At 33.7% G+C, this 24714-nt stretch overlaps 1 protein-coding gene across 1 annotated transcript in view; it reads right to left on the reverse strand.

Annotated features, from left to right (window-relative positions):
• rst (irregular chiasm C-roughest) overlaps nucleotides 1-24714 on the reverse strand; it is a 62904-nt gene that overhangs the window by 12428 nt on the left and 25762 nt on the right. Inside the window, exons 2-12 of the mRNA XM_013323135.1 lie at nucleotides 21588-21983; nucleotides 19438-19588; nucleotides 19036-19116; nucleotides 13117-13268; nucleotides 9984-10075; nucleotides 9305-9413; nucleotides 3569-3650; nucleotides 3262-3344; nucleotides 2025-2127; nucleotides 1502-1635; nucleotides 919-1042 (exon numbers count right to left, since the gene is read on the reverse strand). Of these exons, the coding sequence (XP_013178589.1) occupies nucleotides 919-1042; nucleotides 1502-1635; nucleotides 2025-2127; nucleotides 3262-3344; nucleotides 3569-3650; nucleotides 9305-9413; nucleotides 9984-10075; nucleotides 13117-13268; nucleotides 19036-19116; nucleotides 19438-19588; nucleotides 21588-21746 (1270 nt within the window). The 5' untranslated portion in view covers nucleotides 21747-21983. The remainder of the gene's footprint in view (nucleotides 1-918; nucleotides 1043-1501; nucleotides 1636-2024; nucleotides 2128-3261; nucleotides 3345-3568; nucleotides 3651-9304; nucleotides 9414-9983; nucleotides 10076-13116; nucleotides 13269-19035; nucleotides 19117-19437; nucleotides 19589-21587; nucleotides 21984-24714) is intronic.

Raw genomic sequence — 24714 nt, forward strand, 5'->3', positions numbered from 1 at the left:
ATAGATATAGAACATTGTCTTGATTAACACATGAGATTTTACCCTTTTTTTAATTCGGCGCAGACGAAGACGCGGGCAATCTAGTATTCACATAATGCCAATTAGTATTGCTGTTTGTTCAAGAAAAACGAGTCAAGGACGTTCGCTTTTACTTAACGAAGGGAAATGTAATATATTAAGCATACTAACACATTCTAGGAAATTACCCGCACATTGCCACTTGGAAATTAATTAATGAAATAAGGTATGTCGATTAGTTATAGCGTAAATATTTTCTTTTCCAAGTAATAAAGAATGAAGTTACATACTGGGAAATAAACGTAGGTTTTAATTTCCTTAATTCTAACCAAGCTTGTTTTCATTCTGTTTAAACCTACGCATTGGACTCAATTTAATTGATTTTTTTTTAAACTGATTGGTTACTGTTTGCCTTGAAGAGGCATTTACAGTTTCGCCGGGCGCAGATGGCGCTTAGCCTGAACCTCGTTTAAGACTAACTCGAGAGCTTGCTCAGGAGCCTCGACTCGGTATGTTACTTATTGTTACCGGATTAGGAGACCACCAAGCTCTTAGATCGCTTAGGTGGACGTTCCATGGAGTAACTGGGCTCAAGGGTCTCTGAAAGGACCTCGGCTTGGACTGTCACTCATTACGCGTGCCCGAGAGGGCCGAACCTCGGCTTGATCGGTTGCTATTATCTGATTAATACATCTAACATTAAGTTAGTAAGAAGTATATAGTTTTTATATAAGCATGTTATAATTTTATCTGCCATGCTGCTGTTTTCTATAATTTATACACACAGAGCATTGAAGTCTTTGCGTGTTGCTACGATCGTTGTTCTGTGGCTACAAAGTTACTCCTACTTACATACGTACGTCATATTTCTCAGTAATTTTACATTAATTGTTGGCTTACCTTTTATATAGATAGCTGCTTCTGCCTCTATTTCCGGGTAACCATCGACATTTGCTTTACAAATGTATCGCCCAGATGTATGGGTATCCACAGTTAGGGTCAAATTCGCAGTTCTGCCAACACGCTGCAAAAAATAAGTAAAATTAATTTTCTACTACAACTTAAAAGCGTCATTAGCCTAATGGTTAAGGGTACGGATTTCAGACCTCGTGGTCGGAGGTTCGAATACGCTTGTTTCTTAATATTTTGTAAAAATAATAGATTACCTCGATTTTTAATCTTATCTTAAAACTGTCGCACACGCGGAATTAAAAGGAAACATAGTTAGTAGCCTATGTGTTCTTATAGACTGTGTTCTACCTATGTAGCTATTTAATTTCATTGCTTTTTATAAGAGAAGAGAAAAAAACGAGTGTAGGGAACACCGAGGTGATTAACGACGCCCATTGACATTCAATACCAGAGGAACTGCAAATGCGTTGCCAACATTTGAAAAAAAGATCTCTTCTTGAAGGACCCTAAGTCATAGTGGTTTAGAAATACTGCCGAGGACAGACCAAATTTGTATTATTAATATACATACTATGTTTTGATCTTCTTCTCTGTGTAACCATTCGATTTCCGGCGCAGGGTGTCCGTCAACGTCACAGCTTAGGGTTGCCACTTTACCGATTTCCGCTTCGACGTCTTTAGGAAAGCTTCGAAACGATGGAGCGTCTACAAAAAAAATATATCGAATTTGTTGTTTCTTTTAAGACATAATTTTAAACAGGAAATTGGAAGATGTATCGATAAGAAAGTAACAAATTACTTTTAGAAAGAGTTGCCTTGTAAGAATTGCTAAAGATTTTTTTTTGCAAATAACATCCTATTTGAAATTTATTTGGTTAACTTTTATTATAATAACAATTATAATTTTATACTTGTACATATCGGGTGTTCCCCAATTGATCCTAATAAGGCAATAAATAAAAAAAAATCTCATTAGGCTTTTGTTCTGTAGGCCGATCGGTCCAATGGAAAATCCCGGTCCAAGGGGAAAACCGTACACTTGTAAAATATAAGTACAAGATACGTAAATTGCATAATAAGATGTTACTACTTACACGTAACTTCCAATGTTTCCGATTCCTCACTTTTCCCAACTTCATTGTAAACTAAACATTTCAGTACAGCTCCATTATGTTTCCTGGTTACATTTGTTATAACCTGCAACAAAAGATAATAATATCACTAACTGTCGCCCGTAACTCCGTGCGAGCGAAATTAAAAAAACAAACTTAATTAGCCTATGTAGAACACATCCAGACGATGTTTTAAACCTATGCTAAATTTCATCGATCCACGCATCTTTATCTATATATATGTACACATCCAAACATTCAGATTTATAATATTACTAGCTGTCGCCCGTGACTCCGTCTTTGCGGCCTATGTTCTTCCAGGCTATTACATACAGATTCGTTCAGCCGTTCAGGATATACCTTCTAATAAACATCCATCTATACAAACACTCTGATTTATAATATTAGTAAGATTTTAGCGACAGTAAAAATGTACTAAAAACAAGCGTAACTATGGTTCATAAAAATAAGGTCTCGTAAGATACTTTTACTAAAAAAAAACTTTAAACAAACATAGAAACAGATTTCCCAATTTCCTTTCCTTGCACAAGACACGTGTCTCGACTCAAGCAGTCAAACAGAGACAAGTTGACAGGAAATTCGAGTGCTTAGCTAGCAAGATAGGATTTAACCGTTCACTGCGAACCCACTTAGCTGGATAGGATTGGATATTCCAAACACACGAAACAATGGATATCCAACCATTTGAGAAACAGAATGAATTTATTATATGAATCTGAATCGTATTAAGCCTTAAATTGAAAATTATTAGACGTCGTTTCATATAGAACCCTAGGGTTAAGATTATACATTAAATTAGGAGATATAAGGCTTTAGTGAACGGTACGATTATGCCATCTTACATCGACTGCGCGGAACAAAAAAAAACTCAATAAGTAGCTTATGTTGTATGTTCTACATACATGCCAAATTACAGCGAGATATGTTAAGCCATTCCGGAGATACCTTCAAACAAACATACATCCATTCATCTACACATTCGCATTTATAATATTATATTAAAATTAAGAAAGGCTCTAAGACAAATAAAAAAAGGTTAATAAAAATAAAAAGGACGTAGTTAACCACGCTGGCCCAATGCGAGCTGAACTTTACACATTTAATCCGCGAAGTTATGAACAGGTTACATCAAAATGTTTTCCTTCATCACAACAATTACCAACCAAAAAGTTTTTAAAAGTATAGCAAATTAACTCACCAATTCAGAATTGTTTCCAACAAGGTCGCCATCAAGATACCATTTGAAAGTCAAATTGTTTGGATTAGCATCAGCTTTGCAATCTGAAATATTAAATTCACTTTAGTTAACATGCAATTAATTAAAAAAAACGAGAAGCCCGACTTAATGTACATTTTAACATTCAGAAGAAGAAAACGAATCGAAACCTCACACGACAATCTTGGTCTTGCCTTTTAAACTATAGTGGGTTATAAGAGAATTACTTGAGTAGACCAATGCTCCCGAAAAAAATGTTAAAATGAATAATTTATTTTTAAAAACTCACCAACAATAAGATCTTCTCCTTCAGGTATTTTTCCTTTGTTACCAGATTTCTTGAATAACTTTATTTTAGGTCCATATTTAACCTGTTAATAAAATTATTTTGTTAATAATTGGTTCATCATCAACTCACTATACGTCCCCACCGAGGGGCTCAGATCCTACCCTAAGTTACGGGTGACTAGGCCATAGTTAACCACGCTGGCCAAATGCGGGTTGACTTCACATATATCTTTAAATTTCTTCTCAGATATGTGCAGGTTGCATCACGATGTTTTCCTTCACCGTAAGAACGGATAAATGTACATATGTAAATCGGAAATCGAAAAACACATTGGTACATGACGGGATTCCAACCCAGGACCTGCAGATTACAAGTCAAGTGAGCCCTGAGCCACCGACGCTCAATATTTAGTTATTCGTGTGGAATGGGTGTGTATATGTAACTTTCTGATCAATCAATTACGGCCGTAAAATGTTCGACATCTTTTCAGGAGACATCTTTGTCTCCTGTTTGAGACTAGCTCAATTAATTCATTCGTATGCGGTAATATAAAAAGTGACCACCCATACTTATATCTTAATTCATCTAAGCATAATCACCCAACTTTTCTCTATCTATCCAATGTTATAATATTCTACATTGATGACAATAAATGGGTTTATGGGCCTTTCAAAATTAACCATTACACCCGGGAGGCAATAAACAAAATTCATTGCATCGGACTTTAAAAAAAAACGCATAAATAAAGGCATAGCCCAACGAAACCAGCTAAGCCATAAACTCACCGAATAATAAATGAGAGACAGTTTTTTTGAACTGAATTTTTAATAGCTCGCACTGCGGACTAATCTATTGGCTTTATAGCTTTGTTTTACTTGAAAATGAATGGCCAGAATGAATGTTCTGTCATGAAAGTTAAGCAAATTAAAATTTATGCACGCAATGCGGGCGTTGTGAAAAGAATTCGCTATCAAAATTTTTCCTCGACTCGATATATCAATTTTAGTTTGCATATAAAAAAAGACATTAAAAAATAAATTATATTATAAGGTGAATCAAATCATCAGGTTGATTAGTTCTTCTTATGATAGAAAACAATTGAATTCTTTCTCGGCATTACATACAGACACACCAATTTACTGATATAGGGTAGTAACCAGTCTGTTATATGACTTTGAATCGTCTAAAATATTCTATCTTCAAATAGCAATTGTTGCATTCATCTTACTAATATTATAAATGTGAATGTTTAGATGGATGTTTGTTTGATGGTATCTCCAGAACCGGTGAACAGATCACGATGAAATTTGGCATACATATAGAACATAGTCTGGAAGAACATAGGCTACTAATTTTATTTAATACCGCGCGGACAGCGTCGCGGGTAACAGCTAGCCTGTTAATAAATCGTAAAACATAAATTTCAGTATAATATTAAATTCCTTACCGAAAACATACTAATATTAAGCCAGAAATATAGTCACATGCCGGTTAAGAGATTACAAATAGCAATCTGGATACCGAAGCAATATCGACCATTTGATCGTAAAAAATAATTGGCTACGTAAAAAGGGTTCTTGTTTTATGGCTAACGGAAAAGGGCATGATAAACAAAGCAGGCCCTTCTGTCCTCATAACTACCGTCGCAACGGATAATTAATGACATCAAAATCTTTTTTATAAAACACTAGCTATCGCCCACGACACCGTCCGCACGGAACAAAAACTTAATGTTCCTTTGTGTTCTTCCAGACTATGTTCTATATCTGTGCTAAATTTCATCAAGATCCATTAAGCTGTTCCGGAGATACCTTCTTAGCAACATCCATCCATCCATCCTTTCGCATTTATAATATTAGTAACAAGCTGTCGCCCGCGACTCCGGCCGCGGATATATAAAAAAAGTTAATATTAGTATGCTTAATAAAGAGCAGCTCTTTATGGCATTAATTAAAAAAAAAATGAATAAATAGTATCCTATGTCCGTTTCCTGGCTCTAAGCTACCTCCTCACCAATTTTCAGGCATATCGATAAAGCCGTTCTTGAGTTATAAATAGTGTAACTAACACGACTTTCTTTTATATATTATATATAGATATAAAATAAATTCTGTAGCTCAGTTTTTTAGCGAATTTTAAAATGACAAAACAACTGAAAAACAATTAAACAAATTTTAACCAACTTTTGGTCATTTTTCTGTCGATTTAAATCATCGAAATGGATAGGAATTTAATTTCCTCAACTGTATCCCAAAAGCAAAAACAATTACACATAATTCAATATACAACATCATGAAAACTTAAAGTTCGATTCTTAAAGAATTACAATGCACATAAAGATACTGTAAAACAAAAAAAAACTGAGGACCAAAATAATAAAGAAGGCCCTCTAAAAGGCATTCTTGCCCGTGACCGGAATAGTAATTCCCTTTTAGCAGACTCTTTGAACGACAATAATTTATCTAAAAGTATACTGTATCCATTGCTATAAGAATATTTATTTTATACCCACTCCTTTAGAGTTGTCGTAATATTTTATGAGTGTAAATCGGTGCTTCTATTTTCATCAAAATCTAAAATAACCTCTCAAAGGATTATTTTATATCTTACTAATATTATAAATGCGTATTTTTAAATAGATGTTTGTTTGAAGATATCTCCAAAACTGCTCGAAGGATCTTAGTGAAATTTGGAATAAACAAAGAACATACTCTGAAAGAACACAAAGGCTACTAATTACGTCTTTTTGTAATTCCGCGCAGACGAAGCCGCGGGCAACAGCTATACAAGTTAAGACAGTCGGTTGAGTTGATAAATAAATCTATACATCTATACATATAAATAAAATTGGACTGTCTGATTGTTATATTGAAATAACCGTTTTTAACTAAATTTGTCTGTCTGTTTGTTCCGGGTAATCTCTGAAATAGTTAGACAAATTTTGAAGGGACTTTTATTGGCAGGTAGCTGATGTAATAAGGAGTAACTTAGGCTATGTTTATTTTACTATTTTTTTTTTTAGAAAAAAAAGTTATGTTGCAATGTCCAGGGACTGTGCAATACCGCGCGCAGCTCTAAGACAATATTTCACGAGAACGAAGTCGCGAGCATAGCTGGTTTAGATATAATTTCAGATTTAAAAACAATAAGGGATTGTTCTTGGAATCCATTTACGACAATCTTCCTTTCAAAACAACTCATTATCGGTGAGAGGAAGACGTTTTAATTTCTCTTTATAATCTTCGTAAACACGCAATTTATTCATCTCTTCCTATGATACTTTACCCTTGTTAAATTTATATCGATATATCTACTTGTCACGTGCGTTCACGCAATATTTTTTTTTTTTGGCACAGCATCACGGCAGCCACAATGCGTTTATTCCTTTAAATTAAACGATATAACATTAACAATTCACTCCATAACTATTCGCGACTTCATCTTGTTGTTCCCATGAGATTTTCTACTTTTTTTACATGTCTTTTTAATATAATAGAAAAAGGCAATGGCCAATATGCCACCTCTCTGGCAGAATCTTTCATTCTGTACTCATCATAACCTCTTAGTTGTTAATTAATCTTTTAAACTAAGTCTTTCAAAAGTAATAAAGAACTTCACAATTATAATTCATCACAAATACTGTACCAGATGAAACTTAGCATCTTTCCTTCATTGTTAAAACCAACTTGGTTTCGACTTCTTTCCAAACACATAAATAATGTAACGGACATATTCTGGGTTACCGCACTTTTTTTGTGTACGCGTTGAATTTGTAAGCTTCCAACCGACACCTTTAGGTAAAGGGTCCAACTGAGGGGAAGATGCGAGACCAGAATAAATAAATAGTAACACCACGATTTTAGGAAAGTTACAGATGAAGATTATAAATAGTTTTTTAAATATTATAAATGCGAATGCTTATATGGATGGATGTTTATTTGAAGGTATCTCCGGAACGGATCAATAGACATTGATGAAATTTGACACAGATATAGAACTTAATACGGAAGAACACATAGGCTACAAATTAAGTTTCTTTTAATACCGCGCAGACGGAGTCAGGGGTGACAGTTAGTTAAACATAAATGAATTCATTAAACTTAAAGCAAATCTTATTGGTATCAGTTTCATTCTTCTTTTACCACTCAAAGGAAAGTGGAGTCAGTTTATCTTTCTCTCTCTCTCTCCTCTATCTCTTACACTTTCCTGTCTTAAACTCATTCCTGTAATAACCTATTCTCTTATGTATAATATGACAATGAACAAAAACGACTTAGATCATAACTTTGCATAAAATCAGTAGAACGAAAGGTTACGTTAAAATACGAGACGTTACAAAGACATCTAAATTGTTAATTCGAATTAGCGAACGTCGCCTTGGAAATGGCAACAAATTTAATCAGAAAGGAAGGGCGGGCAAACCCCGAAGTATGACAAGGCTTAACGATTCGAGGCTCCCCAACAAAGACCTTTGCCAGGCGTCGAGACGTAAAATAGAACAATTTGCCTGATATACAGACCGCTAACGACGCTTTAAGACCGTCTGCGCCGCCGTGACAGTAACGAGGAATCCAACGCTTGCTTACAAAGATGTGGAAATGACATATTCTGATTTTAAATGCTCAATAATAATTCATCTTAAATCGTGAGCATTAGATGATTCTTGATTTAATTCAGATATCTACACTAGTTAGATTTCAAAAAAGAAATGCTTTAGTTTTGTTATTTGTTATCCATTTTAGTTATTCTCTATTAAACGGCCAACATCTTTGCCTGTTTTGTCAATTTAATTAATCATTAAATTCCTTTAATCATCAGCTCGATATACATCTCCAGTAAGGCACTCGGAGCCTACCCGAGGTTAGGAGTGACGGATTCCTTTAATAGCTTATAATTCGAATCGAGCATCTATTCTTTACGTCATTAACCGTGGGTTTCTGAGACCAAAATCTTCATTTTAAACATTATTGGTGTCCGTTTTTAAAGACGGATTAGAGATTAAAAGTTATGAATCCAAAAAAACCTCTCGCAAAATGCACGCTAGTCATAGAATTGCAAAAAACGTACCCTAATTGTAACCTAAAGAAATCTAATATGAAATTTCCAGATATAAAAGTGTTCTTGTCCAAAGCAATAGACAAACTTACGGACAAACTTTTCCAATGTAACGAATAAAGACATTAATTATTAAGCTAACAAATTCTGATCGAAGTAAATTAAACTTGAAACTTCTTTATAGGTAAGTTAGTTAAAGGAAAGTAACGACAAACATTTCTTGTAATAAAAACTAGCTGTCGCACGCGACTCCGTCCAGATACAAAAAAAACTTAATTGGTACCCTATGTGTTCTTTCAGACTATGTTCTACATCAATGCCAAATTACATCAAGATCCGTGCAGCCGTTCTATAGATACCTTCAAATAAAAACCCATCTATCCATCCATCCATCTAAACAGTCACAATTATAATATCACTAAGATAGTAAGATTATATTTATTATCAACGAAAGTATTCCACGAAACAAAAAAGAAGACCATAAATCAAAAAGTAAAGAAAAAAATCACACTTTTTGATCGTTAATACATTTTTTGCAGAATATTTCATCACAAACCATAAAATAAACCTAAATTATGGCAAATTCGAAACCAAAATCATCGTCATATGAAAAAGCAACCTTTGTTTGAAAAAAAAAAATATTAAAACCTCTTTGGTGAATAACTCTTTCAAAGAACTCACCTCTATTTGAATACTGGCGGCCCTGTACGCCCTGTCGGCCGTGTTCTGAGCCTGACATGTGAACGTTTGATTGTGATGTTCCTGTTTCGGGGTCAGCTTTAACATAGACCTGTGTTATTAAAAATAATATTAACACTCAGAAAAGTTGGATTTTTTAAACTCCATTCTAAAATTGTAATCAGCAACAATCAACATGGTATACGTAGATGTGTAAATGTAGAGTGGTGTAAGGACTGCTTCAGGTGAAGGTCTGTGGTCTCTGCCCTACCTAGGCCTTCATCAACCATGCTGGCCCAGTGCGGGACTTCCCACATATCATGGAATTTCTTGGCAGATATCTGCAGATTGCATCACGATGTTTTCCTTGACCGTAAGAACGTCGGTTAAATGTACACTTGTAAATCGACAATCGAAAAACACATTGGTACATGGCGGGATTAAAACCCGGATTGCAGATTGTTAGTCAAGTGCTTAACCCCTGAGCCACCAACGTCTTCCTACATGTTCTATCTTAGTTTGGGTTCAGGTTGTTCAATCTTTTACTCAAACCGACAAATATATCTATAGTTTTATTTAAACTAAACAATATTAGCCTAAAGAACACTTAACAACAGGAAGAACAAAACATATTTTAAAAAATATTTTTACAAGATAATTTTCTAACAAATAGGCCACAAACCTTGCCGTAAATCTATGTCCATCTGATAACGGTTCGATCGTGTTCGTAACACCTTGGGTTATAACTCCAGCGTTACTGTCTACCCACGTGATCTGAAACAAAAAAAAAACATTTATTTCATTCTATAGATAGTTCCTCCTAAAAGCAACAAGGATATAAAGATAAGGGAATGTGCATTGAAGAGGCAAAGACGATAAACGATAGTCTTGTTTGGTTGAAAATATTTAACATATTTTGTCATGGCTCTTCTAAGAAATAATGTGTGATGTCTTTTTCTGAATCTCGTTGGTTATTTGAATCTCCATGAGTTCCCGCTGTCAAAATAGTATCTTCTTCTTTAGCCTCTTTGATAATCTTACTAATATTATAAATGCGAATGTTTAGATGGATGGATGTTTGTTTGAAAGTATCTCCATAACGGCTAAATGGATTTCACTAAAATTTGGCACAGATGTAGAACATAATCAGGAAGAACACATAGGCTTATTAAGTTAGTTCCTAATTCTGCGCGGACGGAGTCCGGAGCGACATCTAGTATGTTTTACAATTAATACAGGAGAATTTATTCATTACATGCATCAAATCTTGAACTCCTATTGTCATATACTAAAGAGGAATACAATTAGACTAGATATCATATCATCGCCAACAGAAATGTTATTAAAATTACAGTGAATTTCAAACATTTAGTTGCAAATTACCAATACTGCATTAACAGCAACCAGTCAAGATCCAGTCTCTAAAGGATTGTGGAACGCGACATTATATTTAGAACCAGTCTCTATGGGTTTGTTGATAGCTACATGATATTCAATTTCAATCTTAATTGTATCCTATCCCGTGGGCAAGATACTTATTAAGTCTATTCCAATGCAATCGTATTGAAAAACCTTTAATAAGGAGATAAATGAGGATTTTAATAATGTCCAATAGAATCAATTAAAGAAAAAAGATTTTGTTTTCTTTTTTTAAGGTCAGATGTTGTACCTAATTGTCTAAAGAGGGCAAAGATTAATCTTTAATCATCCGAGATGGTGATGTTTGTATGATTGTCTTAAAAACTGTTAATCAAATAAAGATAAAACTTTTATAGTCTGTTCCATGGATTTCTGACAGTTTTGTCCTCAAATATCCAAGAATCACAAAATTATACTTCCAAAAGATTTTTGGAATTTATTACTTTACGTGGCATTGCTATTATTTTTGGTTTAAGCTAGTTTATAAAAAAAAAACAAACTATTGCCCTCGAATCCATCCGCGTGGAATAAAAAAAACATAATCAGTGGCCTATATGTTATTCTAGATTTTGTCCTATATGTAGCCGTTTTGGAGATACCGTCAAACAAACATCCGTATATTCGCATTTATAATATTATTATAGATAAAGTGGTAATAGAAAGGAATTCTCTTTTAAGTAGAATATTAAAGCGAGAGTCAAATAAACAGTCGTAACAATGAGAAAACAAATGGGGCCGGCAATTAATAAATCTTGAGAAAACTTGAGAAGGAAGAAGTTCTGAGCAATTGTAATTAAGTAGTACTTGCTAATTTAGGCACCAAGAGTTTCCAAGTACTTAATTCAGAACCACTTTTTTAACGTTCAAAGAAGAGAAAGTTTGAAAATTATCCGTTAAGAGAATGCTAGGGTTTTTCAACTTTAAAAGGCGTTGAAAATTCAATTTTACTTTGTAACGGTATATGCGATATAATAAGAGATTTCATGCGATGTTAAACGATAACTAATATTAGTGGCAATTATTATTAAAAATTTAAAGGATAGATTGCTTTTTTACCACAGAATATATTATTTAGGAATGTTTAAGTCTATTTTCTGAGCTTCTGGAGTCAAAGGCTTAATAGTTTTAATGATTAAAATATTAATTTGGTATACTTCCTTAGATTGTCTTACCGTGGATTTCTGACACAAAAATCTCTGTATAAAACATATCGTCATCCATGTCTCTCATCATGTACAAAACCACGGTAAGAGAGAATATAGGCAAGTTTATCTTTAAATTAACTATTGATTTTAAGTCTTTTGTTTATTATATTATTCAAACTTTCGTGAGACATTATAATAAACTTATATAAAAACGGCTAAACACTCACGTATATTGAGACGTCCCTCACTCATTGAGCGAAGGGTCGCGTTCGCGAAAAAATACCAGTCCCACTCAACCTGATGTCGGTCCCCCGATGGGCTCAAAACTAGTCGGTGCCGCCACCGTATGAATATACCTAAGTGTTTAGCCGTTTTTATATAACTTTTGTTTATTACTATTTTCAAACTATCCCCACGATGATATACATGTCAATAGTTCAGCAATCTTTTATGACTCGACACCGATATAATTTATTTTCCCGATTAACAACTCTTAATACTATATGTTAAGTAACTTCTTCGGCGTAAGTTAACTCGTAAAGTCATGTCAAAGGAACATAACTTCAAACAAGTACGTTATTCAGAGCAACGTTACTTAGCAAACTCCTCATTGAGTTGTCTAAGATAATTTCGTTTAAACTCTTCTTCAAATGTTTGTAACTAAAATATGGAAAGATTGTGTTAAAGAGGATATGCATAAGAAAGGATTGAATTCAGATATAACTGCTGATAGAGATGTATGGAAGAGTACATACATAGCTAACCCTTCGTATTTAAAAGGGCAGGATGATGATGAGAGTAAGCTAGAAATTGTTGATACTAGAACTACGGTGATAGAACAAGGTGGCATACGAGCGAGCGGCTACTGTCCATAGGCGACCATAATTGCATGATTTCATTGTAAACTGCTACGCTATAAAAATTAGATAGAAGTATACATCATCAGCTCATACGTCCCCACAGAGGGGCTCGGAGCCTAACCTAAATCAAGGGTGATTAAGACTTAGTCAACCATTCCGGCCCAGTGAGGAATGGTGGATAATTCCATGTATTTTATCATTAATGGTAGTTTCCAACTATGGGGAAAAATATCTAATCACCAACAATCCTTTATTGAAGAAATTACAGTGAAAATAATAATAGCCTACTTTGATATGGATCAAACAAAGAAATTTAATAAGGTACTTTACAGTCGAACTTTAAAATGAATATTGTTCCAAATTTTGGTACCAAAGTATATAAACGACTTACCTCAGCCGCTGGCTTCCCACCGATGGATACGCATTCCAATTTGATCGTTCTGTCTTCGGCAGTAGAGAAGAAGTTCCCTTGTAGTATTTTCGGTGGCTCAGGTGCGACAAGGACGGAGAGACGGGCGTATCGAGATCTAATTGCAGGTTCCCCTACAAAAGAGTTTTAATTTGTTTAACTTGAATATACATTTGTACTCGTTAATGCTAGTCTCATTTGTTTACAGCAATAGCTTTTGTTTTCTTCATAATAATTTGATCGTCATTTATTTCGCTTAGTAACCAGCATCGGTGGCTCAGGGGTTTAACTCTTGACTTGTTATCCGCTTATCCTAGGTTCGTATCCCGCTATATACCAATGTGTTTTTCGATTGTCGCTTTACATGCTTACGGTGAAGGAAAACATCACAAAGCAACCCTATGAATTAGACAGATCATGATGGGACTTAATAAGGAAGGTAGCTGAAACATGTGGGCATAATATAAGGTACGTTTTTAACTCTTTTTTTTTCAGAGGGGAATGCTTTATGCATACTCCACGCCCCGGGGGGGACGCGGTAGTTATGTGGGATTCTCCTCCATAGCGGAGGCATACCCACTAAACCCCTCTGTTCCTCCAACGCATCGGGACGGGACCACGGGCACGCTTTCGCTCTCGTCCGCGGCCCGCGTTTTTAACTCTGGGCTGATGAAGTCGCGATTGAAAGGTTTTAAAAAAAAAACAAAACAACAAAGAAAGATGTCAAAGTAACAGATGGCCATCCAAACGTTAAAATTAACTGCGTTTTTTTCTTAAACAAAGCAAATAAACAGATAACAGTTAATGATAGCGAAACTTTTTTTTTATCAAACACAGAACACAATGGGTAACTGGCTTGCGGCAAAGTTGTACAACTTTGCACTATTTAACTTACAAACTTTCGTTACGGCGCTAAAAGTTTGCACCGTTGAAAACTATTTGTAGAAAACTAGAGTAATTTATATTCTGCAATTGTGATATAAGGTGTTATGCATAAAGGTAAATTTAAAATTTTGATTCTCATTCAGTAATTTTTATATGCATTGAAACATCTTATCTTTTTAATATTATAATTGCTGAATGCTTAGATCAGTCTTTCCCAAAGTGTGCGATAACGCCCCCTTGTGGGCGCTGCAGGTCTCAAGTTGCGCGTCATAGTAAAAGTTTCCTTTAGAATTCTCCGTTAATATACATAATTATGTCACAATAATTAATTTAATTTAATTTGAAGTTATAGTGGTTTTTAAATATGTGAAAATATAAGGGCGCTAAAAAAATATTTATTCTCAAAGTGGGCAGTAGACAAAATAAGTTTGGGAACCACTGGTTTAGATGGATGTTTGTTTGAAGGTATCTCAGTAACGGCTGCATGGATCTCGCTGTAATTTGATATAGATGTAGACTATAGTCTGGAAGAACACATAGGCTACTTATTAAGCTTTTTTTTCGCGGTCTTTTGCCCTTATGATATGAAAAAGCATAGAACAAGGATCCATATCAGTTTACGTATTTTAATATTGTGTAATATTAGTTTCTTTCAATTTATTTTAAGCTTCGCTACTATTATTCTAATAAGATAGTCGCATTTAAATTGTATTCTGCTGCATTAAGTTAAAAAAACACCAAACAAAGAGATTGAAATATTGTTAGAGAGAAAAGTTTTCCTCGATCGCTGCAATGCAGGGGAAAGAGAGGAAAGTTTTCGTCACAATTTTTTGTCAAGTTCTTGTAACTTTCAGATTGAAAATCTAGATCTCGAATCTACAGCTGGCTTGACGAAAATTTATATTGTAATTTTTTTTTATTACCACATAAAATGTATATTACTTTACATGCTAAGAATATTGTTACGATATTTTACATCTATGCAAAATTTCAGCGAGATGCAGCCGTTAAGGAGATACCTTCTAACAAACATCCATCCATCTAAACATTAGTCTAAACAAAGTATTACGAAGTGTACTTTTGTGTCCACTTTCATTACTTCTAACTAATATTATAAATGCGAATGTTTAGATGGATGGATGTTCAAAGGTATCTCCAGAACGGCTGCATGGATCTCGTTGAAATTTGGCTTAAAAGTAGAACATAGCCTGGAAGAACAAACAGACTACTAATTGAGTTTTTCTAAATTCCGCGCGGACGTAGTCGCGGGTAACAGCTTGTTAATAAAATCAATTGAAAATTAAATAATAAGTAATTAAATTGAATTTTACAATATTAAAGTACACTTCACAACAAAAGCTGTTCCGTAAGAACCCTTTTCATTTAAGATAAGAATATTCAAACTGGGTACAGTCAAATAGAAAGTGAATTTATCAAAAGATTTGGCATTTGTTCACAAAGGCTTATGTAAATTAATTTCAAAAACCTTTTCGTTAACATCTGAATGGAGGAATCTTTTGCTGAATCGGCTAAAGTATTTACTAAGAAAACGCTAATTAAACGATATCTATTGTTAAAGAGTAGAAGAGTCCTTAAAACTTCGGAATTAGAATTTGATATAGCCCTTTATAACATACACTAATAGGCGCCTGCGATTCTGTCCACGCAGAATTAAAAAAAACATAATTAGTAGCCAATGCATTATTCCAGACTATTCTACATCATTGCCTAATTTCAGCAAGATCCATGCAGCCGTTCTAGAGATACCTTCTAAACATTCGCATTTTTATTTTAATATAGTTTTCGTCCGCGACTCCGTCCGCGCGGAATTAAAAAAAAACTCAGTAGCCTATTTGTTCTTCCAGGCTATGTTCTACATCTATGTCAAATTTCAGCGAGATTTATGCAGCCGTTCTGGAGGTGACTTTCAACAAACATCCATCCAAACATTCACATTTATAATATAAGTATTAAAAAGTAAGATTTTAATAAATGAAGAAATGTGTAAAATCCCGGCAATCTATAATGATATAGTACAACGCATTTCAGCTCAAATGAACTAAAACGGAATTCTATAAACCTTTAACTATGATTTAAAACTCTTGCATTAAATTTTTATCAAAATTTTTAAAAACGCAAAAGAAAATTCAAGCTCTATATAAAAATCAACCAAAAATATTCAATAATGTTTATTCATTAATCAACAAACTGGTCGATTTAATTGAAAATCTTTTTGCCAAATTGAAAAAAACAAAATCAGCGAAACAAAAGAGAAATTTCAATAAGATTGGTTTATCGTGAATGCAAATAAGAGAAACGTAGTCCTTTGAATTGAAAGAAAAGGGGGTAAATAATATTAAAAACAAATTACTAAGCTGCGAACGAAACTTCCCTTAGTAATATGGCCAATGCTAAAAGAAACGTTGAAGGGAATAGGAAAGAAATAAATGACAGTATAAAACAAATGAACAAAAGGATTTTTAGTTTATTAAAACAAATAAAATTTTCCAAATCGTATCGACAAGAATAAAATAAGTAAGTTATATAATATTGTACTCTGTCTAAGCGTCTTATTTAGAAATAGCTGTCAACCGCGACTCTGTCTGCACGGAATTTAAGAAAAAACTTGATAAGTGACCTATGTGTTCTACCAGACTATGTTCTACATCTGTTTCAAATTTTAACGAGATCCATACTTTTTTTTCTTTTAGAGGGGAATCCTTTATGCATACTCCGCGCCCCGGCGGTAGTTATATGGGATTCTCCTCCATAGCGGAAGCATACCCACTAAACCTCTCTGTTCCTCCAACGAATCGGGACGGGACCACGGGCACGCTTTCGCTCTCGTTAGCGGCCCAACGAGATCCATACTGTCGTTTTGGACATACATTGTAACAAACGAATACGTAACTTAAATAACACAAAATTTGTCATATTTACTACTAAGCCTGCTACTTTTTTAGTACGGGAATTAAAAATAGCAAACATTACTCAACTAAATTGTATAAATTAGTCTACTTGTACAAGGAATAAGTCGTAGGGTATACGTCCCCACTAAGGGAACCTACCCTAAGTTAAGGGTGACTAGGCCATAGTAAACCACGCTGGCCCAGTGCGGGTTGACTTCACACATATCTTTGAATTTCTTCTCAGTTATGTGCAGAAAGCATCACGATGTTTTCCTTCACCGTACTAACGTCGGATATTGTAAAACACATTGGGACATACTGGGATTCGAATCCAGGACCTGTAGACAAGTCAAGGATTTAATCCCTGAGCCACAGACGTTCTAATTAAGATGAAATTCTATAGTTCTCGTAGATTCCTTTAGAAATCGTTTACAATAAAGTTTACTTATTTCTCATCAATTTAACGTTTTATATTACGATCCAATTTGATGAAATACAAAGAAACTTTCATGAAATTAATCAATTTAGCTTTAACAATGATTAATTGTAAATAATCTGAGACTCTATTATACTTTTACTATCTACATTTTGTCTAATATTATAAATACGAAAGTTTAGATGGATGGATATGTGTTAATATGATTTTTTTGGATTTAATTCTGCATTCACGAACTCACAGGCGGAGCATCGATGGCGCAGTTGTTAAGCGCATTTTTTTTATATCATAAAGGTGGCAAACGAGCGAGCGGCCACCTATAAACGCTGAAATAGCGAAGTGACCGTTGCCCATAGACATACGCAATTTCATATGCGTTGCCTATCTTTAATCGACGGAGGAGAGGATGCACAGAAAGAAAATATCTTCCCTTTCCATGCATCCTCTCATCCGGAAAGTCCACTTCCACTTCCCTCCCTTTCCTTATAAAGAAAAGGATGGGAAGGGAAAGAGGACTAAATTAGGCCTCAGAGACGCACACTCATCAAACGAAACGCGGAATTGCTTCCACTTGACGCCTGTCTTCTGTATGGTCGTGGTATTTCACCGGGCGAGCTGGGACAATTCGTGCGATGTTAAATTGGGCCCTACCACTGTTAAATTTCATCCACTCTACTATTACTGTCTCTTTTACACATCAGAAACTACATTACCATCACTTTCTTGCTCTTTGAAAAGAAAGAGATAGTTATGTTTTTAACAACCACGTATAGTAATACATTTATAGCGTTGTAGATTACCATAAAGAAGAGATGTGCTACAATCTATGTTATTTTTATTCATATTACCACTCTATATGTTTATTATTCTATAGTCTGAAGTTATATTCATATATTTAAATGCACATAAAGGTGCAACATATTTATTTTACTTCATATCGAAATAAATGTATTTTGTTAAATTAAATTATCTCATGTCCCGTTAACCGTGGAATAATGCATAAGAAAAAAACAATAAAAAAATCACTTTTTCTATACAGCGTGTCCCAAAATGCAATGATATAACTATAATGGTGTAAAGCCAGTTCGATAACTACACGGGGAGAAATAATAAAAAAATCCATTTGTTTTTGTTTGAAAGTTACATTAACTTTTGTAACTTTTCTTATAATTTGATACCCTCCACCATATGATCTGACACTGTGGGTACAAATATGAAGATATCCCAGCAATTATTTTGTATTAGCTACCTAAGTAACAGGTATTAATTTAAGCACAAAAAATTATTAACTTTGGGTGTTTTCTTGAAATTTTAGAACATTTTAATAGTTTTAAAAATATAATATATATGATATAAAAGGTGTTGAATAATATTTTAACTTGTTTAAGATAAGACTTATGTTATTATGACATAAGTTATATTAAGTCTATATAAAAAAATATCAGTCGCCAAAAAAAAAATATAATATGCCCAAACACGCTACATTTTATAAGTCCCGCCAAAATCAGCCCAGCCGTTTCAAATATTCGAGACAGACACACAAAAAAATTTAAAATTAGATTTTCGTTACAAGCAACGCATATACATCATGTTCAAAAATAGAACAATTTTTTTTTAATAAAAAAATGAAACTGTCTATTAAAGCCATAAATTGACGAACCAAAAACATACCTCTTAGTCCAGAGCTGACTTGACATTGATATTTAGCATCATCTTCCAATGTCACTTCTCTTATATCCAAGGAATAATCGCCTGTGGACAGACAAAAATGTTTTAATCAAATCCTTACCATGTTTAAAACTAGTACTATCTGTTTTGTCAAAGTTTTTGGTCTCAGAAAACAACGGTTAGTTTATTCAAACTTTCTTGAGACATCACAAACTTATACAAAATCGGCTAAAACACTAACATCTCGAGGCACGACCTAAGAGCGCAGGCGCGATATAATACCAGTTCCACTCACCCTGAAGAAACTAGTCGGTGCCGACACCGGACGAACATAAGTGAGTGTTTTATCCGTTTTTATATAAATTTACAATGGTTAGTTAGTTAAAAATAAAAGCAGATACTAACCTTCTTCATCGCTTCCGATCATTTTATAACGATCATAACCACTTAGATCTCGATGTAAACCAAGACCAAAGTCATCTTTAGTCCACTGCAGCTGGCCCACTTTGTTCTCCACACGACACGGCAATATCACTCGGGAACCAACTACCGCTGTCTATAGACATCAAATACATTAAACCAACACATAATATAGACAGAACATTACGAACCAAAACTCACAGATAATTGTACCACCGGTACAATTTCGGTTGTCTACTTTGACTGTGGAACAAAGCACTTCTGATTGTGCACTTTTAGACATTATTAGTTAGAATCGTTTTGCGCGAATGTCGCGCTTTCGTTACCAAGTCAAGTGTCAGAATGATTAGTGAGGGGACATAAACGTTGACATTTTAATAATGCTAGTGTTGCGCCAATACTCCGGTGTTGGATTTTCTACCTAATAGTTTTTATAAAAATTAAATTTACAGAATTATAGTTATGTCCGCTCTATAGTATTTGAATCTCTTTAAACATTTACAAACATAATTTGATTAGTTGAAAATACTGCAACTAATTTCAATAAGTTTTAGATTATTTTAAAAAAGAAATCAAATCAACGGCGACTAAACTATATTGTGTATACTGTACTCATAAAACTATTTTTTTATTAAACTTTCAAAATATAAGTTAAGTTTAAACATAACATTATATTTAATATTTAAACTAACTACCAAAGACAAATACACTACAGGATGTGCTTAATTTAGATTTATTAATAGAAATCTACACCAATTCCTTAAGTTACGAAGGTAATAAGACAACATAAATTACATAATAAACATATTACAAATGTAAATAAATAACACAAATCTTTGTTTTGTCGTCGTCAAAATTACAAGTCTTATTACAATGTTTAGTAATAAAACTTATGTTACGTAAATGTAAAGCTAAAAGAGAATACCACAAATAACAATCCGCCTGAGGCAAAGCATTACTCGGCTGTTACAATAAAGCCATTATTTTTTATTTATATAGTCATTTCAATAAATTACATCCAAATACGTTGACTTCTTAGTGTAATAAAAAGTTTTTTAACTAAAAAAATAATAAAGTTTAATTTATATTTTAAACTTAACATATTATACAATCACAATTTATTAGTTTATGTAATAATTGAACATCCTATATTCATAAAAATGTGTTTTATCAAATCTCAACTAGATGGCGTTTTTGTTAGTTTTCTAGCACTTATAATTACCAAGGTATTATGGGTTTCTAAGACTAAATATCTGTTTAAAACATAAGATCTCAGTTTTGTCAAAAACAAAGATATATTTTATTTAGTTTTTGATCTCAGAAACCAGCAATTAAACTTATAATTTATTTTAATTCGATCTGAGATAGCTGATTATATTTTCTTACAAAAAAAAAATTAATAATGAAATAGATTGCCCTGAATTATTGTCTAAAATATATATAAACGTCCTGTGTAAATCAATTCGTTCCATACCACCTTTGCTGTTACCCAAAGCGTCTTCTAATTATAGACAAAACAGTTTTATTGTGCGTGCAATTGGATATTTTAATAAAATCTGCAACAAATATGATTTCGATCCATTCACAACGAGTGTATCCAGCACGAAGGTGCCTACTGGACTTTTTCAAATGTATACGTGAACTGTTACTATTAACATTAATGTTACTACTATAATTTAGTTTTTAACTACATTGTTTTCTATTGCTATAGTTTAATAGTTGCGATACTTGTTTGTTTGTTCATCATATATATTATCTTCATATATATAATTCTTCTGTGCGTGTGTATGTCACTGAACTTCTCTCAAACGACTGGACCGATTTTGATGAAATTTTTTGGGTGTGTTCAAGTTGATCTGGGAATGGTTTAGATTCACAATTTTGTCCGCTGGACAATGTTTTTTGATTAATTTTTAATTTATTAGTAGTTGTTGATTTTGGAATGTTTTACATTGGATCCGACAGACGGCGCTACCATCGCAGTGTCAAATTTTAAATAATATTCGAATTAATGACGTGTAGACAGGACGTCTGTCGGGTCCGCTAGTATCTTTATATGTGAAGACTTGTCATTGGCTTTCAATCGTCTAGTCTATAGTTAATAAGATTAATATAGCTATAAATTTAAATATTACCTGATCTTGGGGCTCCATAGCAAACTTCTGTTCAACAAAACCACTAGTAACTCCAAACACTGTTAATAACACTAAATAACTCAGCTTAGTCCGTAGTAATAAGAAAAGAGGTTGCACACACCTACTCGTTACTCTCAATCTACTCTTATAGTCAGCCATAGTTTAACTAACGTTTTCCTTCACTAGCATAGGGATATCCTGGCTATTTTTACATCACATTTTGAACGGAAATCTAACATCCCCTATACTATTTTAAATCTATTTTAGTTACGGACGCAGTGAATTTTAGCGCCATGTTTATTTTCGGACACTTTTTTAATGTTCAATGATAAATCGTTCGGTGTTGCTTGATTTATTTCACATCGAGCGCACGCGACGACGTTTCGGTGGGGTCGGCTGAAACAAAAAATAGATGTTTTAAATTTTATAAGCAAATAATAATTTGAGATACATGCCAACAATATGGGAACCTTTGCTTATTTTTATTTAAAATTAACCTCTAGCCTACAAGCTTTTATAAATTTTATTTTTTTCCTTTTTTGTATTAGAAAAGTGGGGAGGGCATTATAAATGCGAATGTTTAGATGGGTGGATGTTTGTTTGAAGGTATCTCCGGAACGGCTGAACGGATATTGTTAAAATTTGGCATACACGTAGAACATAGTCTGGTAGAACACATAGGCTACTTATTAAGTTCTTTTTTTAACTCCGCGCGGACGGAGTCGCGGGCAACAACCAGTAATATCATACATGTTTTTATAGCAAATAGTAAAATTTTAATTAGGATTAATTCATTTTTAGTATATGTTACATACAACTTTATAAAAATATACGATCACGATAAAATAATTTTTAACTTAGTTTTATTAAACACATGACATTTAGATGTTTTTTTTAGCTTTTCTTCAAAAAAGAATCCTTGGGTTAAATAACTAACAATTCATAGGACTTTATTCGTTAGATATTTTAGATTAAATTGCACTAAAATTAGTAAGGCAATTCAAACATCAAATTAAATGTACAAACAGAATATATTTAAATTAAAAAAAACTTTACCTTAATATTAACACGACACTAAAATCAAAAATGAAATCAATACGTGAACACACGCATCCAAACGAGACGTTGAACTTAAACTGACTACATTTTAAATATTAAGACTCGTAAAGTATTTTTAACTTACATCTCTACACTATTTCTTGCATCGAACAAACTCCGAGTTTAGGAGTTTAACAACGTTATTTCATTGTCTAGACTACAACAGATATAACTCGCTCTCTATACATATTTATAGAATTGGAATTAATGTATGTAATATAAAAAAAATGTTTCATACAAATCGAATTTGATATGCTTATAAAGAAAAATAAATTTTTAAATTTCTTGTCTGTATGTAACGTACGTAGAACATCGGTGGCTCAGCGGTCAAGCACTTGACTTGCAATCTGTAGGTCCTGGGTTCGAATCCCGCCATGTACATGTGTTTTTCAATTTCCGATTTACATATATACATTTATCTGACGTTCTTACGGTGAAGGAAAACATCGTGATGCAACCTGCACATATCTGAGAAGAAATTCAAAGATATTTTGAAGTCAACCCACAGTGGGCCAGCGTGGTTGACCTTGTCACCCTTGATTTAGGGTAGCCTCCGAGCCCCTCGGTGGGGTCGTATAGTGAGCTGATGATGATGTCTGTACGTAAGGCCGCGTTTGTTTCGAGTAATCTCCGGAACGGACCGATTTTGACAGGACTTTAAAAGCTGATGTACGCGGGCATATTATAGGCTACTTTATTATGCGCAGACGAAGTCACGGGCGACTGATAGTTAATTTAATAATAATATTCGTAGTTTTTGATATTTCAAGCGGACCTTGCTAGTTTTGAATTTATGGTAAATCAAAAACAGCACTTAAGACACGAATGCTCATCTTGAACGGTTCAATACTAAGACTTCATAGAAGGCGTGAAGTAAGCATTTTGAATCGTTCAATGGTTTTTAATTAATCAAGTTAGTGAATACTTTCTTAATAGATTTTACTAATATTATAAATGCGAATGGTTGGATGGATGGATGTTTATTTGAAGGTATCTCCGGAACGGCTCAATGGATCTTTATGAAGTTTGGCATAGATGTAGAACATAAACTGGAAAAACTTACTTAAAGGTTACTTATTTTTTTTTATCCCGAGGGGATGAAATCGCGGGCGACAGCTGTTTTAATAAATCTTAAAAGAGAATTGTATAAAGTCAACTAAAACTTTGAACAACGCAGCTTCCTAAAACCGCAGTCAGCATTGATATTTTCTTTCGTCGTGTATTTCTAAATCCAATTGCATTCTCGTCTTTAAAATAAACTACATCAAAGCAAAATGAACCTTAATATTATACTGACAAGATATTAAATATGTATACCACGTTCATGCCAGTTGTCGGAAAACAGGCGCATTCTATTCGAGTTTTGTAATAACTATTTAAAAAGCTATACATCCGATTGGACCTTTGGACCTTTGGACACTTTGCAAGAATACGAATTGAATGACACTAGGCGTTTAGGCTACGGGATGTCATAAAAAATGAACACTAAAAACATGCTCTTATTCTAACATAAAAGAATAGTGTGTCTATTCAAGATGACTGACGCCTATGAAGTATCGAATTAATTTTGTATAAAGATTAATGTTGTACTTAATGTACAGTTGTCATAGTATAGCCTCTTTTCCTTCCCACCCTTTTTCTTATAAGGAAAGGATGGGAAGTGGAAGTGGACTTTCCGGATGAGAGGATGCATGGAAAGGGAAAATATTTACTTTCTGTGCATCCTCTCCTCCGTCGATTAAAGGTGGGCAACGCATATGCAATTGTGTATGTCTATGGGCAACGGTCACTTCGCTCTTTCAGCGATTTCAGGTGGCCACTCGCTGGTTTGCCACCTTCTGCTATAAAAAACAAGCTAGCGAACAACGAACAATTATTAAAAAAAAATTAAATACATTCCTTTTTCGTTTGTCAATACCATAAACAATTTAATTTATATTATAATTTAAAAACAATAATCAAGAAATTTTCTATTACAATTTCATTGAGAACAACCACAGAAAATAAATAAAAAATTCATAAACGATTT

The sequence above is a fragment of the Papilio xuthus genome, unplaced genomic scaffold (genome assembly GCF_000836235.2).
Source record: "Papilio xuthus unplaced genomic scaffold, Pxut_1.1 DF825783.1, whole genome shotgun sequence".
NCBI classification, from domain to species: domain Eukaryota; kingdom Metazoa; phylum Arthropoda; class Insecta; order Lepidoptera; family Papilionidae; genus Papilio; species Papilio xuthus.